The 21,446-nt window shown below is 33.4% G+C and overlaps 1 protein-coding gene across 6 annotated transcripts in view; it reads left to right on the plus strand.

Annotated features, from left to right (window-relative positions):
* LOC150095587 (integrator complex subunit 12-like) overlaps window positions 1-21,446 on the plus strand; it is a 274,079-nt gene that overhangs the window by 88,426 nt on the left and 164,207 nt on the right. For all 6 annotated transcript variants that reach the window (XM_090410188.1, XM_090410194.1, XM_090410189.1 and 3 more), the window contains exon 5: window positions 13,757-13,823. In XM_090410188.1, coding sequence (XP_090266314.1) covers window positions 13,757-13,823 — 67 coding nt within the window. The remainder of the gene's footprint in view (window positions 1-13,756; window positions 13,824-21,446) is intronic.

Raw genomic sequence — 21,446 nt, forward strand, 5'->3', positions numbered from 1 at the left:
CTCTCATAGTACCCATATATAAAAAGGAAAATAAAACTGAATGTGAGAATTACAGAGGTATTTCCTTACTGAGTGTTCCTGGTAAGATTTATGCTAGTATACTCGAGAAATGCCTGAGAAGAATTGTGGAAGAAAAGCTTGGTGAAGAACAAGCTGGATTCAGGCCAAATAGAGGCTGTCAGGATCAGATTTTCACTTTACGACAAATAGTTGAGAAATCATGGGAATATAACAAAGATCTGTATTTAAGTTTTGTCGATCGGATAAAGGCATATGACAAGGTGCCAAGAGAGAAGCTATTCAATACGCTACAGTTATATGGTGTCAATGGACATTATATTAAGTAATACTTAGTCTTTATTTGAGTTGTAAATCGGCAGTTAGGATTAAAGGAAGTACAGGAAGATGGTTTAATGTTAAATCTTGTGTTGAGACAAGGATGTACATTATCCCCTCTGTTATTCATTATCAATATAGATCATATTATGAAGGAAAGTGGTATTAAACCTGATATCAAAATTGGAGATGTTAATGTCAGCTCTTTGCTTTATGCAGACGATGTTATACTTCTAAATAAATCTGCTACAAGTTGGCAAGATTCCCTGACTAAATTGAATAACTGTTGTAATAGATATGGTATGAAGGTCAGCAATAAAAAGACAAAGACAATAAAAATAAGCAGAACCATTGAAAATTTTAACTGCTTGTGAATGGACAACCTGTGGAACAAGTGAAACATTTCAGCTAGTTAGGCACGATTTTTAGTGAAGATGGTAAATTAAATATGGAAATAGACAACAGAATCAACAAAGCTGGTATGGTAGGATGTCAATTGAATAAATTCATATGGAATAAGAGAGAAATCAGTCGGAACACTAAATTAGCTCTATACAAGACATTATTCAAACCAGTTTTAACTTATGGATCTGAGAGCTGGGTCAGAAGTAAAACACGTGACCAAAGACTAGAGACTGCAGATATGAGAGTCCTGAGGAAGATTATAGGCGTGAACAGATGGCATTAATGGCAATATCATATTAAAAACAAGCAAATTAGGAAAGAATTAGACATTGTCAGCATCCAGGAATGCGTTAGCAGAGCTAATCTCAGGTGGTATGGTCACATAAACAGAATGGGCGAGGAAAGATTAGCAAAACAGTGTTCTCTGCCAGTTTGGCAGGAAAACGGCCCATAGGAAGACCAAGATATAGATGGATTGATATGGTACAAAGTGCTTTAGACCAGTGCTTCTCAAACTGTGGGCCGCGGCCCCCTTGGGGGCTGTAAGTTTTGTTGGGTGTGGTCGTGAAATAATGAAAACAAATTGAAAATGTTTTAAGAGTAAGTAGATTTTTTTATCTTAAAAAAAAACATATTTAATTTTTATTATTTATTATTTCTTTTTTGTTATTTTTTATATTTTAATAGGGAAAAAATCACACATTGCTACATGTTCACAAATTTTGCTCCCGTGTGTTTCGGCGCTTAATGAGTATTAGTAAATATATGCTTATTCATATAAATTTCACTTCAAAGCAGAAATCTGAGAATTGCAGTTTCAAATCTTTCAGCTGATATTGGTGTAGCAGTATTGAAACACATCCATCACATTAAATTGTTATTAAACTTCTTTTATGTTTTTAATTCTTTCTTTATTACTAATCGTTTTATGTTTCATGTGCTTGTACTGCAAATGTACAATAACAATATATCTATCTATATAAAAATGTGATAATGTGCCATGTCAAATGTGTATGTAAGATGCTAAAAATGTAATATTTGCATTTGATTTTTGCAATATTCACTGTGTATGTTTTGTATTGAATGTAAATACAATAAATATTATAATAATATATGAAGGATACAGGGGAAAAACAACCTCACTCCAATTTTGGTGAATTCAACCTAATGCTGCCATCTGTTGGGGATTAAAGGCAGGTTTTCATCTCATAAATACGACTTTCTGCATAAACAACCTCATTCCAGACAAATGAACGGAGAATATTTCTTAAACTTGGGAAGAACACCCTCAGTCCGAGCGGTTGTATGGAAAAACAACTTCAGTCCAATCCCATCAACTATTATTACTATTGCATCAGCCATTATTTTGTTATCAGTGGTTTGTTGAAAACCAAAACAGTAAGTTTTACTGTTTTGGTTTTGTGAGTAATTTAATTGTTTTTCAATAATAAAAAGTAGTGTGAAAATGATACGTGATTATTCTAATAGTTCTAATGAAAGTGAAGCTGATACTAAAGAAAAACTCGCAAAGAAATGAAAAAAGGTAAAAATACTTTGTGCAACAACAATGCACAAAGTTGGTCCTGACTGTTTATGCAAAAGGTATCATTGTTTCGAAACTATTCCTGATGCCGAACGAAAAAGAATTATTTGTGATTTTAACTTATTAGGGAACTATAATGACCAAAACTCTTATTTAAGTGGACTAATTACAATCCTTCCCGTAATGAGAAAGCATCCTAGAAAAGCGTCCATGTATTGTAAAGAAAACTATAAAGAATCAGAAGAATAAAAAAATAAATAACAGAGAAACTGTGCTACAGAGCTTATACACTGCCAAAGTACCCATAAAGTTAGCGAAGTATAACAAACTACTCCACCTGTCTCAATTTTTAGAGCGGCCAAATTCAAAAAAATTTTACGAAGACTTGTTGTATAATGAGGTTCCAGAGGGTGGCGATGACGACAACGTTGATGACCATCCAATAGATGATTGAAATAAATGATTATTTTAAAACTACAATATTTTAACTACTTAAATTTTTATTACTTTTTACCATATTTCATTTTTTGTGTATTATTGCTTACTTAATAAAGAAGCACTTACCAACCTTTGTTAGTATAATAATTCCCTTAGTACCTATTATCTTTAAAACAAGGGGCGATCTGATCATTATTTATAAATTAAATAATTAGTTAATTAAAAAATCAGATATTACCAATCCGATTAATAAAAAAATGTGCATAACAACCATTTTTTTATATAGGCACCAACTTAGCCGGAATTCACTGGGGAAAAACCACTTCAGTCCGGCCATTTCGACAAAAAGGCCATTATTTGCCATTTGTTTTTTTAATTTTTAAGTACTATTTAAATTAATTATGTTAATATACATGAATGTACCATATCTATTATTTATTTATTTTGTTATGCTATGTTTACTTGCATTTTGACAACAAGGAAAATTTAATTACGTTTTTTTCGGAAGTCAATATCATGAACTGAAGTTGTTTTTCCCCTGCACCCTTCATATGTCTATATATTACGATTTTTTTCGAGGGGGGGGGGGGCTGTATAATATTTTAATTTTTCCAAAGGGCTCTGGCATCCAGAAGTTTGGGAAGCACTGACTTAGACGATAGAAATATAAGATTTGATAATGTTGGAGTCTTGACAAGCAACATACTGATTTGGAGGAAAATTGTAGATAGGAAGTTAGTAATGATGTAAATTTTTCATGTAGTACTATCATATCCTGTACACCCTTTGAGGGTACATGGCAGGAATTTGATGATGATATATCAATCTTTGAAGGAACTTCTTATTGTATCAGTTCACCACGTGGTTTTCCTCTGACTTTTTTTTTTCCATATCATCCTGACAAAAAACACTTGTTTTGTCACCTGTGATTAGCTCTATTAACACATTCCTAAAGGCTTACAATGTCATGTTCTTTCATAATATCCTAATTTTTAATAGGATTCTGCCAATGATGTCCTCTGTTTGTTCCTGTAATCTTTCTAGAACTTGCTTTTCTGTGGTCTTTGTTTCCAACCCAGGTTTCAGATCAGTAAGGGAAAAGTGGTTTAAATATTGTCTTGTATACATCTAATTAGATGTTTTGACTAATTTCTCTCTTATTCCATATAAATTTATTTAATTGACTCGCCACCATACTCACTTTGCTAATTCTGTTTGTTTTCATATTTAATTTGTCATCACTAAAAATTGTGCCTAAATTGCTTAAATATTTTACCTGTTCTGTAGTGTCTCCATTTAGAATGCAGTTGAAGTGTTTTGTGTTCTGCCCTATTTTCATAGTTTTGATCTGTTTGTTACTGATTTTCTTGCCATATTTGTTATAGTAGTTATTTAATTTGGTTAAGGATTCCTGCAAACTTGTACTGGATTTATATAAGAGTATAATATCATCTTCATAAAATAAAGGTCTGATATTAATATCTACAATTTAGATATCAGGATTGATGTTCATTTCCTTCATAATGTCATAATGTGATTTATAGATTATGAATAATTGGAAGATAGTGTGCACCTATGTTTTACATCTGATTTTAATCAAACCATCAAGTACCTCAGTTCAGTTCTAATTGCCAACCTAAAACTCCAAATAATGTCCCATTCACACTATATGATTGTAGTGTTTTGAGCACTACATTTCACTAATAGTTTGGAATAGAATGGTTTTTATCCAATAATGAATTGGTTTTCATCCAATATAAAAAAAAGTTAACCAGGAGGTGTAGAAATACTAGAGTTGCCCATTTTACAGGAAACTCAGTAAGGTTTTCCGAATACCAAGTCTTGATGAGTTCTCTTTCTTTTTTTTTTTTTTTTCCCTCCCTCCAGATCTTCATTCCTCTCCTCATTCATAATGTGTTGAGTTTATTCCACACATTGTGAACACAGTGGTTTAACAGTCTGATATACAGGTCCAACAAAGGTTTAGAACTTGTTACAACAGATCATTCCATTAAGACTGACTTCCACAAAACTTTAAAAAAGTTTCCACAAACTATAAAAAGTTTGTGGAAATGAAGTGTGGAACACAAAAGGAGCAGGGCATATTCAAGAGGCTTTTGTTCGAAATCCATGCAAGTCAACATGAACTGCATCATGTGAGTTACCGTTGCCTCTGTTTGGCAGTGCATGATGTCTTGCAGAACATTTGAAGTTGTATCCTTACAAGTTGCAACTCTTGGAAGAAATTCCTTTGATGGACCTGTGTATCAGATTTTGTTTGATTTAACTACTCAACACTGTGCTTTCTCCTGTAGATTCATTGTGACTGAAAACAGGAATGAAGATTCGGAGAGGGAAAAAAAAAATCCTTGTCAAAACTTGGTATTGAGAAAACAATGAGTTTCTCTGTAAAATAAGACCTCAGTATTTCTGCATCTCCTAGTTGGCTTCTTATATTGGATAAAAGTTATAAAGATATTTTTTTTTTCTTCATTTCTTTTTCGTTGATACTTTTTGCTGTTGTTGTTGTTGATGATGGTACATGTTGTGGGTTTTGCTAATGTCAAGTTTGTCCAGTGTCCCTGATGAAAACAACTTGGACATTTTTTAACCTGGCAATTCTTCATTTAGTATGATATTTCATCTTATTATGCCATCATTGTTGTTTGGTGTATTCTTTAACCCCAAATTGCTAGCCCATCCTCGGTCATTCAATGTCCAGGTAGATACATGCTAATGGGGTGCACCAAGAGAAAGTAAGGATTAGACATTAGGTCAGAAGCCCTGGTCATTTCTTCACATTCTTTAAAAGGCTCCCAGTTATCTATTTTTGATCCTTAAGCAACTCCTTGTACTATAGTGTTTAAAATGACTTGTGTGTATGTGTTACACACACACACAGAGAAAGTAAGGATTAGACATTAGGTCAGAAGCCCTGGTCATTTCTTCACATTCTTTTAACTTGTGTGTATGTCTTGTGTGTAAAATGACTTGTGTGTATGTGTTACACACACACGAGTGTACACACACTTGATGTATTCTTTCAGATTCAGCTTACTGTTTTCACATTTAGTGTTAAGTAAATTTACAAGTGTTCAATTCGATTTTGGTGCAGTGACTTCACTTCGTGATTTTTAGAATCCAGGAAATGACTCACTCATGACCAAATAAAAAAAAAATATATATATTTAATGAAGCTAAAAACTATGTACATGGTAAATAAAATTAAGTTAATAACTATAAAACTACTTGTATCCAAGACCTTCTAAATAAATCTGTACTTTTGAGATATCTTTATCTACTGAGGATAAAGTGATTCATTCACTGACCCAATAAAAGTGAAAAATTGCTTTGAGTCCTAAAGTCAGGGTTTGCTGGAAACTAAGTGGGCTGAATGTGTGCCATCCAAATTCTTCCCCATTATTATTAAGATTAGTGTGGTTAATCAAAATTTCACAGGCTTCTTTAAATTTTCATTCATACCAAGTTTTTGTATGATGCAAAAAACAAGTACTTTTCCAATCAATTTGATGTAGGGTGTTCAGAGCATGATCTGAGAGGCCTGCTTCACCAAAATTATTATATTTGATGTGTTGTTTTTCTTTTTTATGGTTAGGGATTGTATGTCCAGTTTCCCCAAAGGTTAGTTACAGGTGCAGTAGATGCAATAAACTCAAGGGTGTGCCAATGGGGGGGGGGGAGGATCCTTAGAGGTGTTGAATATGTTTTTTAATTTTAAAGGTGGTTTAAAAGTGGCATTAAGATTATAATGATGATGTAGGATTCTATTACTTTTTTCTGATAATTCTTTAATGTATGGGAAAGCTATGGTTTTTACTGTAATCTATATTGTTTTATGAAGAATTTTATTAATAGTATTTTTGCTATAGCCATTATTTATAAATGTAATGTATTGCTAATAATTTTTAATTCTTGTTTAAGAGTTTGTTCATTAGAGCAAATTGTTATAGCTCTGTTTTTGAGGGTGTTGATGACTCCAAATTTTTGCGAAGGGGGGGTGACATGAGCATGTATATATTGGCCAGTGTGTGTGTGTGTGTAGACTGTGGTAAACAGTGAAGGATAGACTACCTAAGGGAAGACGTGTGAATAGAATAGTGTATCTAGGAATGGGAGCGAATTCTGATTTTCAATTTCAATAGTAAATTGTATGTGCTCATGTTGTTTGTTCAGGTGGCTAAGGAATGAGTTTAACGTTTGGTGGCCGTGTGGCAAAATAAATTACCTACAAAAAAGAAGGAATGGCCATGGGCTCACCATTATCCCCCCCCCAATTGCTAATTTTTATATAGAAACTTTTGAGCAACGTGCTCTTGAATCCTTTACTCTAAAACTTAGTTTGGCTTAGATACGTTGATGATGTTTTCGTTATCTGGCCACATGGCCGCCAAACGTTAAATACATTCTTTAGCCATCTGAACAAACAACATGAGCACATACAATTTACTATTGAAATTGAAAATCAGAATTCACTCCTGTTTCTGGATACACTAGTCACACGTCTTCCCTCAGGCAGTCTATCCTTCACTGTTTACCACAAGCCTACACACATACACCGGCCAATATATACATGCTAACTCATATCACCACCCTTTGCAAAAATTTGGAGTCATCAACACCCTCAAAAACAAAGCTATAACAATTTGCTCTAATGAGCAAGCTCTTAAACAAGAATTAAAAATTATTAGCAATACATTTATAAATAACGGATATAGCAAAAACACTATTAATAAAATTGTTCATGAAACTTCGTCAAAAAGAATATAGATTACAGTAAACCATAACACTCCCATACATTCAAGGATTATCAAAAAAAAGTTAATAGAATCATACATCATCATAATCTTAATGCCACTTTTAAACCATCTTTAAAATGGAAAAAAAAAAAAAAAACATATTCAACACCTCTAAGGATCCTCTCCCTCCATTGGCACACCCTAGAGTTTATTGCACCTGTAACTTATCTTATATTGGGGAAACTGGACATACAATCCCTATCCGTAAACAAAAAAAATATAATAATTTTGGTGAAGCAGGCCTCTCAGATCACGCTCTTAACACCCTACATGAACTTGATTGGAAAAGTACTTGTTCTTTGCATCATACAAAAACTTGGTAAAAAAAAAATAATAAAAAAAAAAAATAATAAAAAAAAAATAAATAAATAAATCAGCTACGCCTTTCTATTCCTGTATATGGGGAGTAGGCGAGGCCATTTAGCCCTATCTAACTTTTGGAGACTGAGTGGGCAGTTCAATCTCCACTGGTACCAATCAGAGATAGATGGCCCAAGGCTATCACTAATTAAGCGGTACTCAGTGAAGAGAGACGGCTCAAATGTGCCGCCATCTCGTGGTCCCTAATCCTAACACAATATATTTAATGTCTGAAATAATGTGGGTTCTACGGCCGATTTTCTTGAGTTTACAGGACGAAAAACCCGAGTTTTCACAAAAACTTGGTATGAACAAATATTTAAAGAAGCCTCTGAAATTTTGATTAACCACCCTAATCACAATAATAATGTGGGCTTAAAAATCGAAAGAATTTGGGTGGCACACATTCAGCCCACTTATTTCCAGCAAACTCTGACTTTAGGACTTGAAGCAGTTTTTCATCTTTTATTGGCCACTATCCATTCCAGTTGTTGCAATTTATATGTATTCTTATATAAGTTATTTTATTTATTTATTTATCTATTATTTTCTGTATAAACATGTTATTCTCCACTTAATTTATCTCTGTAACCTAATAGATAATAATAATAACAGGACTCTAGCTTTGATGTAGCGAGGTTTTTTTTTAACACCAGAGGTCAGGCAAATAGTTTTAACGGTTAATCAGCAACTTTAGTATTCCATGCAGATTGTAGTGCAGCTTGTTTCTTTGTATATATACGATACTCCAGAAGATGACCTTAACATATTTTGACCTTAACATCGATTGTATATTTTGGTTACACTAACACAGTAGTTGTATCCATAAATTTCATAATGTAGAAGTTAGTAATGACTGACACATTGTTAGGCAAAAAGAGAATGTTTTTATAATGAATGACCGATATCACTGTACGCTTAACAATTGCGAATTCGAATCAAGATCCATTGAAATTATAATTATGAGATATACAGTAAGTACAATAAATCTCACATACATTACAATTTTTTAAAAGCAATTATCAATTTCTTATCGATTACATTGCAAGTGCCGATCATATGCAGTTATGAAGCTGAAACTAATAAAATTTCTAATGTCTAGAAGCAATTGCAAAAGGAATCGAATTGTAAATTATGACTATTTTTACAATAGGACCTCTCTTGTACATAGGCAGAAATAAGTTTCAGAATGATATAATCACGTAATCACAAGAAAGATATTTATTTAACCAAATATTTCGGTCTGGAAATAGCAGACCATCGTCGGTGGTATTACAAGAACAGTTTAAAAAATATACAAGCTAGAATACTAACAATAGATCGTTGAAATTAGAACATGCCGCGTGATGTTATATCACTAAGTATGAAATGAAATATTTTGAAGTAGAAACATGATTGAATTTGCTATTAAAAAAAAAAAAAAAAAAAAAAAAAAAAAAAAAAAATAATGAGTAATCTTGATTAGGCTTTCCCAGATTTTTGATATAGATATGCAGTCATTACGATTCAGGTTGGGATGATGGAGCAAGGCCTCCACGCTTTCCTTGAACAAACGTTCGAACCTATAACGGGATCTATGTAAGAGGCGCGTTTTGGACCAAAGGATGCTGTGGTCAGTTTCAATCCCGTGTTGAGCCAAACCAGACTTTTCAGGTTTATTGTGAAGAATGGATGATTGATGTTCTTGGATTCTTTTTTCAAGAGAACGTCCAGTCTGTCCAAAGTAAGAGAGATCACAGTTGCAAGGAATTTGATAAACTCCAGGAAGAGATAAAGTTGAGCGTTTGTCTTTAGGAGAAGGAAATTGAGAAGACAATTTGTTAATAGGAGAATACGTAGCTGTTAAATCATATTTCTTTAAAATTCTTGCGATAGGTTCTGAAATACCGGAGATATAAGGAATAGGTACTCGACGTATTGAATCTTTGTTGTTTTGTGGAGGATTATAAGATGTAAGAAGACGTTGAATACTTTTTTCAGAAAAGCCATTGAGTTTCATGTGTTGCTGGATAGTAGAAAGTTCTTTCTGTAGATAATCAAAAGTAGAACAATTAGTTTTGGCTCTTTTGATGAGACATTTTATAATTCCTGTTTTATGACATGGATGATGGGCTGATTCTTTCAGAATATAACGACCTGTGAATGTTGGTTTCCTGTATACTGTAGTTGTAAGAATATTTGAAGATGATCGGATGAGGAGAACGTCTAAAAAAGATAACTGGTTGTTTTCTTCTAATTCCATAGTAAACTTTATGCGATGATGTAAGGAATTAATACTGTTTAAAAAGGAAGATAAAGTGTTTTTACTGTGAGGCCAAATAGCAAATATGTCATCTATATATCTTACCCAAAAAGATGGTAGAGGGAAACTAGATGTGAAGAGGACTTTTTCTAAATGTTCTAAATAAAAGTTGGCTAAAGCTGGAGAAAGAGGACTTCCCATGGCTGTTCCTTCTACTTGGCTATAAAATTTGTTTTGACATATGAAATAACCAGAATGTATAACGAAATCGAATAGTTTTATAATATCTTGAGGAAAGATGTCAGCAAGTAGTTTTAAAGTTTCCTTAAGAGGTACATTGGTGTATAAAGATTCTATATCAAAACTAACCATAAGATCTGTAGGTTGTAATGAGACATCTTTTAATTTTTCTAAGAAATCTGAGGAGTTTTTTAAAAAAGAACTCGAGTTGCCAATGTAAGATTTCAGTAATTTAGCTAGATATTTGGCTATACGGTAAGTAGGAGAATCAATGCAATCTACTATTGGACGAAGAGGATAGTCAATCTTATGGATTTTTGGAAGGCCATAAAATCTAGGAGGTCTTGCAAAATGAGTTTTAAGTCTTTCAATTGTGTCTTTATCCAAACTGATGACTTCATCAAGGAGAGAATTTAATTTCTTTAGTTGTCTGTTGGTTGGATTATAATCAATTTCTTGATATGTGGAGCGATCTCGAAGCAAAAGAGAAAGTTTTCTTCTGTAATTTACTGAGTCCATAACTACTGTTGCTTTTCCCTTGTCAGCTTTGGTGATAATGAGGTGATTATTTTTTCTCAAGGACTGTAAAGATTTCATTTCAGAAGGAGATATGTTAGAAGGAGGAAGTTTAGCCTTAAGTAGAGAAGAAGCGACTTCTAGGCGAAGAGCATTAGCTTTATCGCTGGTTAGATGATTAAGATTCCTTTCAATGTTAACTAGGAAATCTAGATATGGTATTTTTTTTGGAACAATAGAAAAATCATGTCCTTTTGAAAGGATGAGGGTTTCGCTTTTAGTCAAAGGACGTCCGGATATATTTACAATCCAATTATCTGGAGTTATGAATGGCTTGGATTGTTTAGACGAAAGAGCCTCATATTTACGGTTAAGATGTTGACTTAGTTTATTATAAGCACGTTGAGTAGAACGTTTAGCTACATTTAGAATGATTTTTCTATTGTTCCAAAAAAAATACCATATCTAGATTTCCTAGTTAACATTGAAAGGAATCTTAATCATCTAACCAGCGATAAAGCTAATGCTCTTCGCCTAGAAGTCGCTTCTTCTCTACTTAAGGCTAAACTTCCTCCTTCTAACATATCTCCTTCTGAAATGAAATCTTTACAGTCCTTGAGAAAAAATAATCACCTCATTATCACCAAAGCTGACAAGGGAAAAGCAACAGTAGTTATGGACTCAGTAAATTACAGAAGAAAACTTTCTCTTTTGCTTCGAGATCGCTCCACATATCAAGAAATTGATTATAATCCAACCAACAGACAACTAAAGAAATTAAATTCTCTCCTTGATGAAGTCATCAGTTTGGATAAAGACACAATTGAAAGACTTAAAACTCATTTTGCAAGACCTCCTAGATTTTATGGCCTTCCAAAAATCCATAAGATTGACTATCCTCTTCGTCCAATAGTAGATTGCATTGATTCTCCTACTTACCGTATAGCCAAATATCTAGCTAAATTACTGAAATCTTACATTGGCAACTCGAGTTCTTTTTTAAAAAACTCCTCAGATTTCTTAGAAAAATTAAAAGATGTCTCATTACAACCTACAGATCTTATGGTTAGTTTTGATATAGAATCTTTATACACCAATGTACCTCTTAAGGAAACTTTAAAACTACTTGCTGACATCTTTCCTCAAGATATTATAAAACTATTCGATTTCGTTATACATTCTGGTTATTTCATATGTCAAAACAAATTTTATAGCCAAGTAGAAGGAACAGCCATGGGAAGTCCTCTTTCTCCAGCTTTAGCCAACTTTTATTTAGAACATTTAGAAAAAGTCCTCTTCACATCTAGTTTCCCTCTACCATCTTTTTGGGTAAGATATATAGATGACATATTTGCTATTTGGCCTCACAGTAAAAACACTTTATCTTCCTTTTTAAACAGTATTAATTCCTTACATCATCGCATAAAGTTTACTATGGAATTAGAAGAAAACAACCAGTTATCTTTTTTAGACGTTCTCCTCATCCGATCATCTTCAAATATTCTTACAACTACAGTATACAGGAAACCAACATTCACAGGTCGTTATATTCTGAAAGAATCAGCCCATCATCCATGTCATAAAACAGGAATTATAAAATGTCTCATCAAAAGAGCCAAAACTAATTGTTCTACTTTTGATTATCTACAGAAAGAACTTTCTACTATCCAGCAACACATGAAACTCAATGGCTTTTCTGAAAAAAGTATTCAACGTCTTCTTACATCTTATAATCCTCCACAAAACAACAAAGATTCAATACGTCGAGTACCTATTCCTTATATCTCCGGTATTTCAGAACCTATCGCAAGAATTTTAAAGAAATATGATTTAATAGCTACGTATTCTCCTATTAACAAATTGTCTTCTCAATTTCCTTCTCCTAAAGACAAACGCTCAACTTTATCTCTTCCTGGAGTTTATCAAATTCCTTGCAACTGTGATCTCTCTTACTTTGGACAGACTGGACGTTCTCTTGAAAAAAGAATCCAAGAACATCAATCATCCATTCTTCACAATAAACCTGAAAAGTCTGGTTTGGCTCAACACGGGATTGAAACTGACCACAGCATCCTTTGGTCCAAAACGCGCCTCTTACATAGATCCCGTTATAGGTTCGAACGTTTGTTCAAGGAAAGCGTGGAGGCCTTGCTCCATCATCCCAACCTGAATCGTAATGACTGCATATCTATATCAAAAATCTGGGAAAGCCTAATCAAGATTACTCATTAATTTTTTTTTTTTTTTTTTTTTTTTTTTTTTTTAATAGCAAATTCAATCATGTTTCTACTTCAAAATATTTCGTTTCATACTTAGTGATATAACATCACGCGGCATGTTCTAATTTCAACGATCTATTGTTAGTATTCTAGCTTGTATATTTTTTAAACTGTTCTTGTAATACCACCGACGATGGTCTGCTATTTCCAGACCGAAATATTTGGTTAAATAAATATCTTTCTTGTGATTACGTGATTATATCATTCAGTCTTATGTCGCAAGTATCCTTAAAACAACAAGAAATAAGTTTCATTGTCCAATTTCCCATTTTGAAATTTGCCAACTTCTCCCTATTTGAAATTGAATTCTGTTACAGAAGTTGAACTTCAATGGAATTCACTTGCATCTTTCTCTGATGCATGAAAAAAAAAGTTATTTTATTATTTAGAAGGCTCTCACTACATCATATCTTGACATAGTATTTCTATAATTCTTCTGCTAACTCAACCTCTTTTCCATTAAGGTTGCTATTAATTAATGTATATAATTGTATTATATTTAGCATTTATAGAACTGTATTATATAATTATATTTTTGAAAATTTTGGTTCTAATAATTTTTTTCCTCCCTACTGTTTAGACAATTAGATGTATCTCCAGGCAATCAACTTATAGAATGCCAGGAATGTCATAATCTCTACCATCAGGTATGTCAAAGAACCTTGTTTCCTTCTGTTATAATAAATCCACAGATTTATAGGTCGACATTTTTTTTTCCGCTAGTCCTTAGGGATGAAATTTCCTGTTGATTTTTACCATAGAAATCAACAGTAACAACAACAAAAGAGTTTGTGTGTGTCCACAGTATCATGTTAGATTCTGGAGAATTCTGATTTCATTATGAGATTTCTTACTTTTTATATCAACCTTAATAATACCAAAACTTATGATAAAATGCAAAATCTGTATGTAAATATGATATTGGTGATAAAATTTCCTGTTTCTTAAGGATGTAGTAAAATTAAAAAGAAATGCATAGACTGATATGCACAGCACAAACACACACATTACAAAAATTATGTACCCTCAAACTCTTTTTTTTTTTAAAAATCTTAACCCTACATTGACCTTGATTAGTGATGTCACTCCTCACAGTAGACTTTGTACTAAACGTTGATGAATGAATACTAGTATCTTTGCTCATGCCAACACTAAAATGACTCATATCCTGTAGTGAAATTGGACTTCACCAAGTGGACTAATATGGTTCTCTATAAGAATTCTGATCAGGACTCCATTCTGAATAGTCTGTTTGCTCCCATTTCTGCAATGCATGTTATCACAGAAAATTCCATTATGACATGGTGCATTGTCATGGTTGATATTTAACTGCTCATTTCCATAAACTTCCATAGGATAGTTAACCTGGGTCTCTTCAGAACTGTGGTGTAATGTTTAATGGTAATTTTTCTGACACCTACAACAAGGGAGAGTACTAGTCTAAACCAGACTCCACTATAACTCCTTACCACACTTAATAGATTGAACAGTATACTCTGATAAATAATGTTATCTTGGCAATTGTCATTTATCTGATTTGAAGAATATGTATGTATTGTGATTTGTCTTTTCATACAACAGCTTTCAGTAGTCTGTTATACATCATAGACTGTACAAGTCCAATTCAAGCATTGTTTGAAGGTGATGTTTTGCTTGTATACAGCAGACCCACTAGGGAAGCCAGGACTGTGGAGTTCAGTATATAACATTCTGGCATAAATCTCTATATCTATGGTTGCTCTGAGCTTGTGATCAAAAGCAACACAAAAAATGCAAAACATTTCTCAACGTTCCCATTTCTTTCTTACAGGTAGTGTCTGCGCCCATTCTTTCTGTGCTTTCTTTACACATATTTCCATCCTTTATTCATAGTTGATCTCAGACGCTCTAATTATGCTATCCCATGAACTGATTGATGACTAATATAATAATGCCAAAATTATTAGCTGAATTAAATGAATGAATTATATAATATTTATATAAAGTTTCATCCTCCCCTTCATATCATCTTCACGTTAGAAGCGCACACTAAAAATCTCTGTAATCAGTGTTCATAAAGAAGTCATGCAATCTATGATCTTTTCCCAAACTCATGTTAAATAAAATTCACATGGCATATGATTTGGTTACAAAGTCTTCCTGTCAAACTATTCCTCCCCTCCTTTCTCCTCAACACAGTTAATAATAATAATCACAGTTGATACTAACTGCAACTTGAGAACTTTGTCTTATGTGTTGCCATAATATTATTGCACTAAATCTAATGCAGTATGCTCTCTGATATTTAAAGCTTAACTAATTCATGAATTAATATGTTAAGTTTATTGCAATAATTGTAATCAAATTATTGCAAAGATAGTAATCCACTTTGTTGGTGTATTGTTCAATCTTTTGATCCAAATATTTGTGCTGAGTGCATCACCAAAACAATACTTATTGGTATAGAAACCATCATTTCCCCATTCTGCTTTCTTTTAGTAAACTCTGTTCTCTAAGAAGTATGCTGAGACTGTACAAGAGAAGAATCAAGAATATAACTGGCTTTCACTGGAATTTTTGTCTTCCTTCTCTGCCTGTGTTAAAGCTTTAAAATAGTTGCAAGCAAATTATCAGTACATTCCAAACTAATTTTGATAAGAGCCATCTGCAAGAAACTTGCTTTGTGTCCAAAGGGAAATCATGTGCCTGTGTTCCCAATGTTGTAGAGTTGTTCACTAATTTCTGTGCATCCTTGCTTCCACCTCTTTTACCTTCAGATGGGTCTGTTGAATTAGTACACACAGAAGAACCATTCTCCTGGAAATATTTTATCATTTCAGGCACACAACATTTAATCCCCCCTCCCAACTTTGATTTTTCACTAGAAGGAGATCTGACAAATCTTGTCCAAACTGAATATCAAATCAAAGAAATCTTGGGCTGGTGGCATTTCTGTAACTGCTCTAAGGGATTGTGCTTTAGATTTGATCTCTTTGTCACCTTTTTATTCTCTTTATTGTCAAAATCATAACTTGACAAATCTTTATTGTCAAGTTATGATTTTGACATTCCTATTCCTATTTCTCTAACTTCAATTCTTTCGAAAGTAACGTAGAAAAACTTAACCATTAACTACTATATTATCTGGGAAACCTGTTGACCAATAAATGATTGTCACTATGGATTCCACCATTGTAAATCATCTGCAAATCTTCTTGGATATGTAACTTCTAGAAAGTGGACAGTGTAGGATCAATAATTAATGAGGAATGATCATTAATTTCCTCCTTAATTAAATGTTTTGGAAAAGTATGGAAAATCTCAAGTGGTTGGTTGTTCTTGATATTTCTTAAGCATTTGATTGTAATAAGTCAAAGGCCTATTGTCTTCTGACTTGTGGATTGCCTTCTCTCTCTGGTTGCATATTATGTGATGTCAGATGATTCTTTATTCTCAAGCTAATAATGGAATTCCATAAGGCTCTTTTCCTTTCGTATACTTCCTTCTCTGCTTGACTCTCACAATGGCAGATACCATTATAACAAAGTTACTCATTAATTTAATAAGCCAAAAGGCTATTTTACTGGCAAAATTGTTAATAGAAAGGGGGATGGTAAATCCCTTTATGTTTTAAAAGCCAGGTACGAAACTCGGATCGAAATCCATAGAGTTTCGTGCCGAAAAAACTATCAGCAGGCCCAAGTGTAAATGATCACTTGGGTAGTACCACACAAGGGCAACTCTGAGCAAAGGTGGAGGCAAGCTCCCTCACTAACTTTAATATTCTCTCATAATGTAAAAGCCAACTCCTAAGAGATGTATATATATTGTTTTACATTATGAGAAGAGGTCACTACCCAGACCGGTTTCAACCTTTTTTGAGGTCTCATCAGTGAGTAGGTAGACCTTACATACTTCTACAACATGAACTAGTACAGGTATGTAAGTTCATGTTCACTTAAAACCTTGATATTCCAGGTCTACCTACTCACTGATGAGCCCTCAAAAAAGGTTGAAACCGGTCTGGGTAGTGAACTCTTCTCATAATGTAAAACAATATATACACATCTCTTAGGAGTTGGCTTTTACATTATGAGAGAATATTAAAGTTAGTGAGGGAGCTTGCTCCACCTTTGCTCGGAGTTGCCCTGTGTGGTACTACCCAAGTGATCATTTACACTTGGGCCTGCCGATAGTTTTTTCGGCATGAAACTCTATGGATTTCGATCCGAGTTTCGTACCCGGCTTTTAAAACATAAAGGGATTTACCATCCCCCTTTCTATTAAAGTTACTCATTTTTGAAAAAATGTATTAATTTGAAGTGGGCTTCTTATTTGAAAATTTAATAACATAATTCTTTGATTTTATCTAGATGTGTCCAACATGTTACAATTACAGCTACCCATATACGGTACTAACGTACAATAGGAGGTCAACCTCTCATATTGCCCATATATGAGAGGTTGACAACAGCCAACCTCTCATATATGGGCCAATATTTAAAAAAAAAAAAAAAAAAAATAGTCCTTGATTTGTGACGAGATTAAAGGATTTAGGTCTTTTCTTGGAAATAACCTTTGTTCATCCTCAAATCTCTTTTTTTTTTTAATAGTTTGTTACGACATTGCATTGGCTGCAGCTGCAATAAAACTTTGTTTTGCTTGTGATGGGGGGGGGGTTCATTATACAGTGAGTTTCATTCCAGTCTTCTGAAAGCATATTTGTGATATTTATTTTTATTTATTACTGTGATATATATTTATTTTTCTGAAACAAATTTGTGTTCATTCTTATTGTTTTCCCCCCCTTAAATGTGCTAAATCATATGATTTAGTTGGCATATAATTCACTACATATTTACTAATTTAAACATGCCACCCAAACATAGAATTTGTTTTAATTGTTGGTTACTTATATAACTAAAATCAATGTGGGAGAATGTGACAAATTATACCATGTACTTACTGTAGAAAGTATGCTACAATTTGTCATATATATGTCTGATGTGCCAATAGAAAGCATGATACAGTTTATAGCATTCTGCCCCATGAGTAAGTAAAACATCATGATGTAGTTCAGTGCCTGGCACAGACATATTTATCATGATTTTCTTCTTTTGAAACGTGTACTTGGTCACACAGTATATTTTCATGTATAAATTACTATTCTAAAAATAAATAACAATTTTATATATCACCAATTTGGTCTTCCTCTGCATCTTTTCCTGCCATCTTGTCATCAACTGTTTTGCTACCCTTTTCCTCTGTTTAAGGAAAAGGTGCCAAAACACTTCACTGCTCTTTACTGCTGCCCATTCTGTTTAAGTGACCAAATCACCTTAGATTAAATCTATTCACACATTAAAATTTAATGATTTTGGATTTTAATTGTTAATATGATTCTGTCATGTACACTGTGCCATCTGATCACTCCCTAATTTCATTTAGAACCCTCATGGCTTTAGTCTTCTATTATTTTATCTCCAACTCACTCATTGTTAAGAACCCTCATGGCTTTAGTCTTCTATTATTTTATCCCCAACTCACTCATTGTTTAGAACCCTCATGGCTTTAGTCTTCTATTATTTTATCCCCAACTCACTCATTGTTTTACCTCCAACACAACCTTTCAGATTCAGTTAAAATTGGTTTGAAGACTCATCTGTACTGGTAACTATAAATTTACTCATCTGACTTCCTACTAAATTAGTTTTATTTATTATATTAATTATTTACATATTTAACTTCTATCATTAATAAAAATGTGCCTAAAAAAACATGATCTAAAAAAACAAGTTTGGACTGAATACATTAAGTCACTACTTTCTGATAATATACAAGACTTAACAAATTCAAGGAATGTAGTCACAGGCCCACCTATCTTGAAGTCTGAAATAGTAAAGATGTTCAAATTATCAAGAACTGGTAAAGCGTGTGGACCAATGAACTACCAGCAGAAATGATAAACTAATCAATGAGAGTAATATTGATAAAATTATTCAACAGAATTTATGATACTGGTAAACTACCCTCTGACTAGATGAACTCAATCTTCATTGTATTGCCTGAAAAACCTAATACAAAATCTTGTGATATTTTAGATTGGTTAGCCTAATGAGCCAGACTCTCAAAATATTCCTAAAAATTATTCATAACAGAATATACCAAAAATGAAATGATCTCATTAGTGAAACCCAGTTTGGTTTCAGAAATGGCCTAGGAACAAGAGAAGCACTTTTCTGCTCACGTATCTTGGCACAAAAATGCAGAAAACAAAACTGACCTTTATATTTGTTTGATTGATTTCGAAAAGGCTTTTGATAAGGTCCAGCATAATAAACTCATAAACATCTTAACAATTGGGCCTAGATGATAAGGATGTTAGAATCATTAAAAACCTTTACTGGGGCCAGACTGTGTCTGTTCTAACAGACAACATCAGGACAAGCAATATCAAAATCGAAAGAGGAGTGAGACAAGGATGTGTACTATCTCCATTTCTGTTGGACATCTACTCAGAAGTCTTATTTCTCAAGGCCTTGGAAGGAGTAATAAACATCCAATTAATAAGTAACTTACACTATGCAGATGATAACGCTTTAATTACAACAAATATTCACGATCTTCAAGAAGAAAGCACAGACTTAATTCTAAATGTAAATAAAATTGAACAAGTGTACAAATTCAGATACCTGGGATTCTGGCTAAATGAAAGTTTGGACTGTGAAATGGAGATATTGAAATTGCAAGACAGTCCTTTATCAACATGAAATGCATTTTATGTAACAATGACTTAAACATTGAAATTTGAGTACGAATGATGAAGTGATTCGTATGGTCAAGTTTACTATATGGAGTCGAAACGTGGACGTTAAAGGCAAATACAATAAAGAAAACTGGAAGCCTTTGAAATGTGGATATTTAGAAGAATGCTCAAGATCCTATGGACTGAAAAGATGAAGAATGAAGTGGTACTGAGAAGAATAAATGAAAATCGAGAATTAATATTGTGAAAAGAAGAAAAACTGCCTACTTAGGACATCTAACGAGAAATGATAAATATAACATTCTCCAAGTAATACTAGAAGATAAAATCAACAGAAAGAGAAAACCTAGAAGAAGACAAATATCATGGCTAGACAGTATAAAAAATGGAACTAAAAATTGAACATAGGGATTTTAATCAGAGCCACTAAAGACAGAAGTAAATTTGCAAAGGTGGTAGCTGAACTCCATTAGGAAATACCACTTAAAGAAAAAGTATATGGAGGAGCAGAATCTAGGAGAAGGCAGGTGGCTATTGATGTCCCATAAGGCTCTGTGCTTGGACAACTGCTGTTTAATTTGTACATAAATGATATAGATCATGAGAAGGGAAATAATTTGAAGGGAGATATTCAGTTGTTTGCTGCTGATGATGCAAAGTTGGGCAGGGTGATAGTTAATCAAGGTGATGTAGAGATCTTGCAGGATGATTTAAAGAGGCTGACAGTATGGGCAATGTCAATCTGATGTGGAAAAGTGCAAACCATGTACCACATTGAATGAACTTTACTCCAGGAAATTGATGGATTGATTGAAGCCAGGTGTCTAGGAGTGGTAGTAGATAGAGTTGAAGTTGAAGGACATATTGCTAAAATAGCCAGGGTAACTCACAGGATTATTTACTTATTGAAGAATACACTAACAAGCACAGATAAGGCAGTTATCATTCCCCTTTATAAATCCTTTATATGACCACATCTGGATTACTGTGCTGATGTCTGGTCATCTTGGATTTCTTGAGGATGAGAAGTGGTGCAGAGGATCTAGATGTGAGTGACCAAGATGGTGAGTCATCTGGGGAATTCTTCCTATGAGGATCATCATCTATTCTTTGGGCATCCACAGATGCCATATAGTCACTCCAATTGGTGATGTGCCACACTAGTCCTTGCCATGTAGTCCTGTTGTATGCTTTTCTGCAGGCTTCAACTCTCTGAAGATCAGTCAGTCCACTCACACCCAACGTTCCCTCTAAGCTGTACGCATGTGCACACACACACGTTTTACAACTAGCGCACAAAGCAAAAATATGCGCACACTAGATTTTTAAGATGAAATTAAAATTTATTAATTAAAGAAGTTCCACCTAAACATTACCCTATAAATTCTTTAAAAAATACGGTAACTTGGCAACGCTCAAGCCTATAATCTCGCATTTTTTATTACATTCTCGAAGTTGCACAAAACTTATAAATTATTAACAGTAACCCTATTTGAGGCTAGCGATTTGATGCCAAAGTGAAAGA

The sequence above is a fragment of the Typopeltis vanoorti genome, chromosome 20 (genome assembly GCF_054136105.1).
Source record: "Typopeltis vanoorti isolate ZY-2024b chromosome 20, IOZ_Tvanoo_1.0, whole genome shotgun sequence".
NCBI lineage: Eukaryota > Metazoa > Arthropoda > Arachnida > Uropygi > Thelyphonidae > Typopeltis > Typopeltis vanoorti.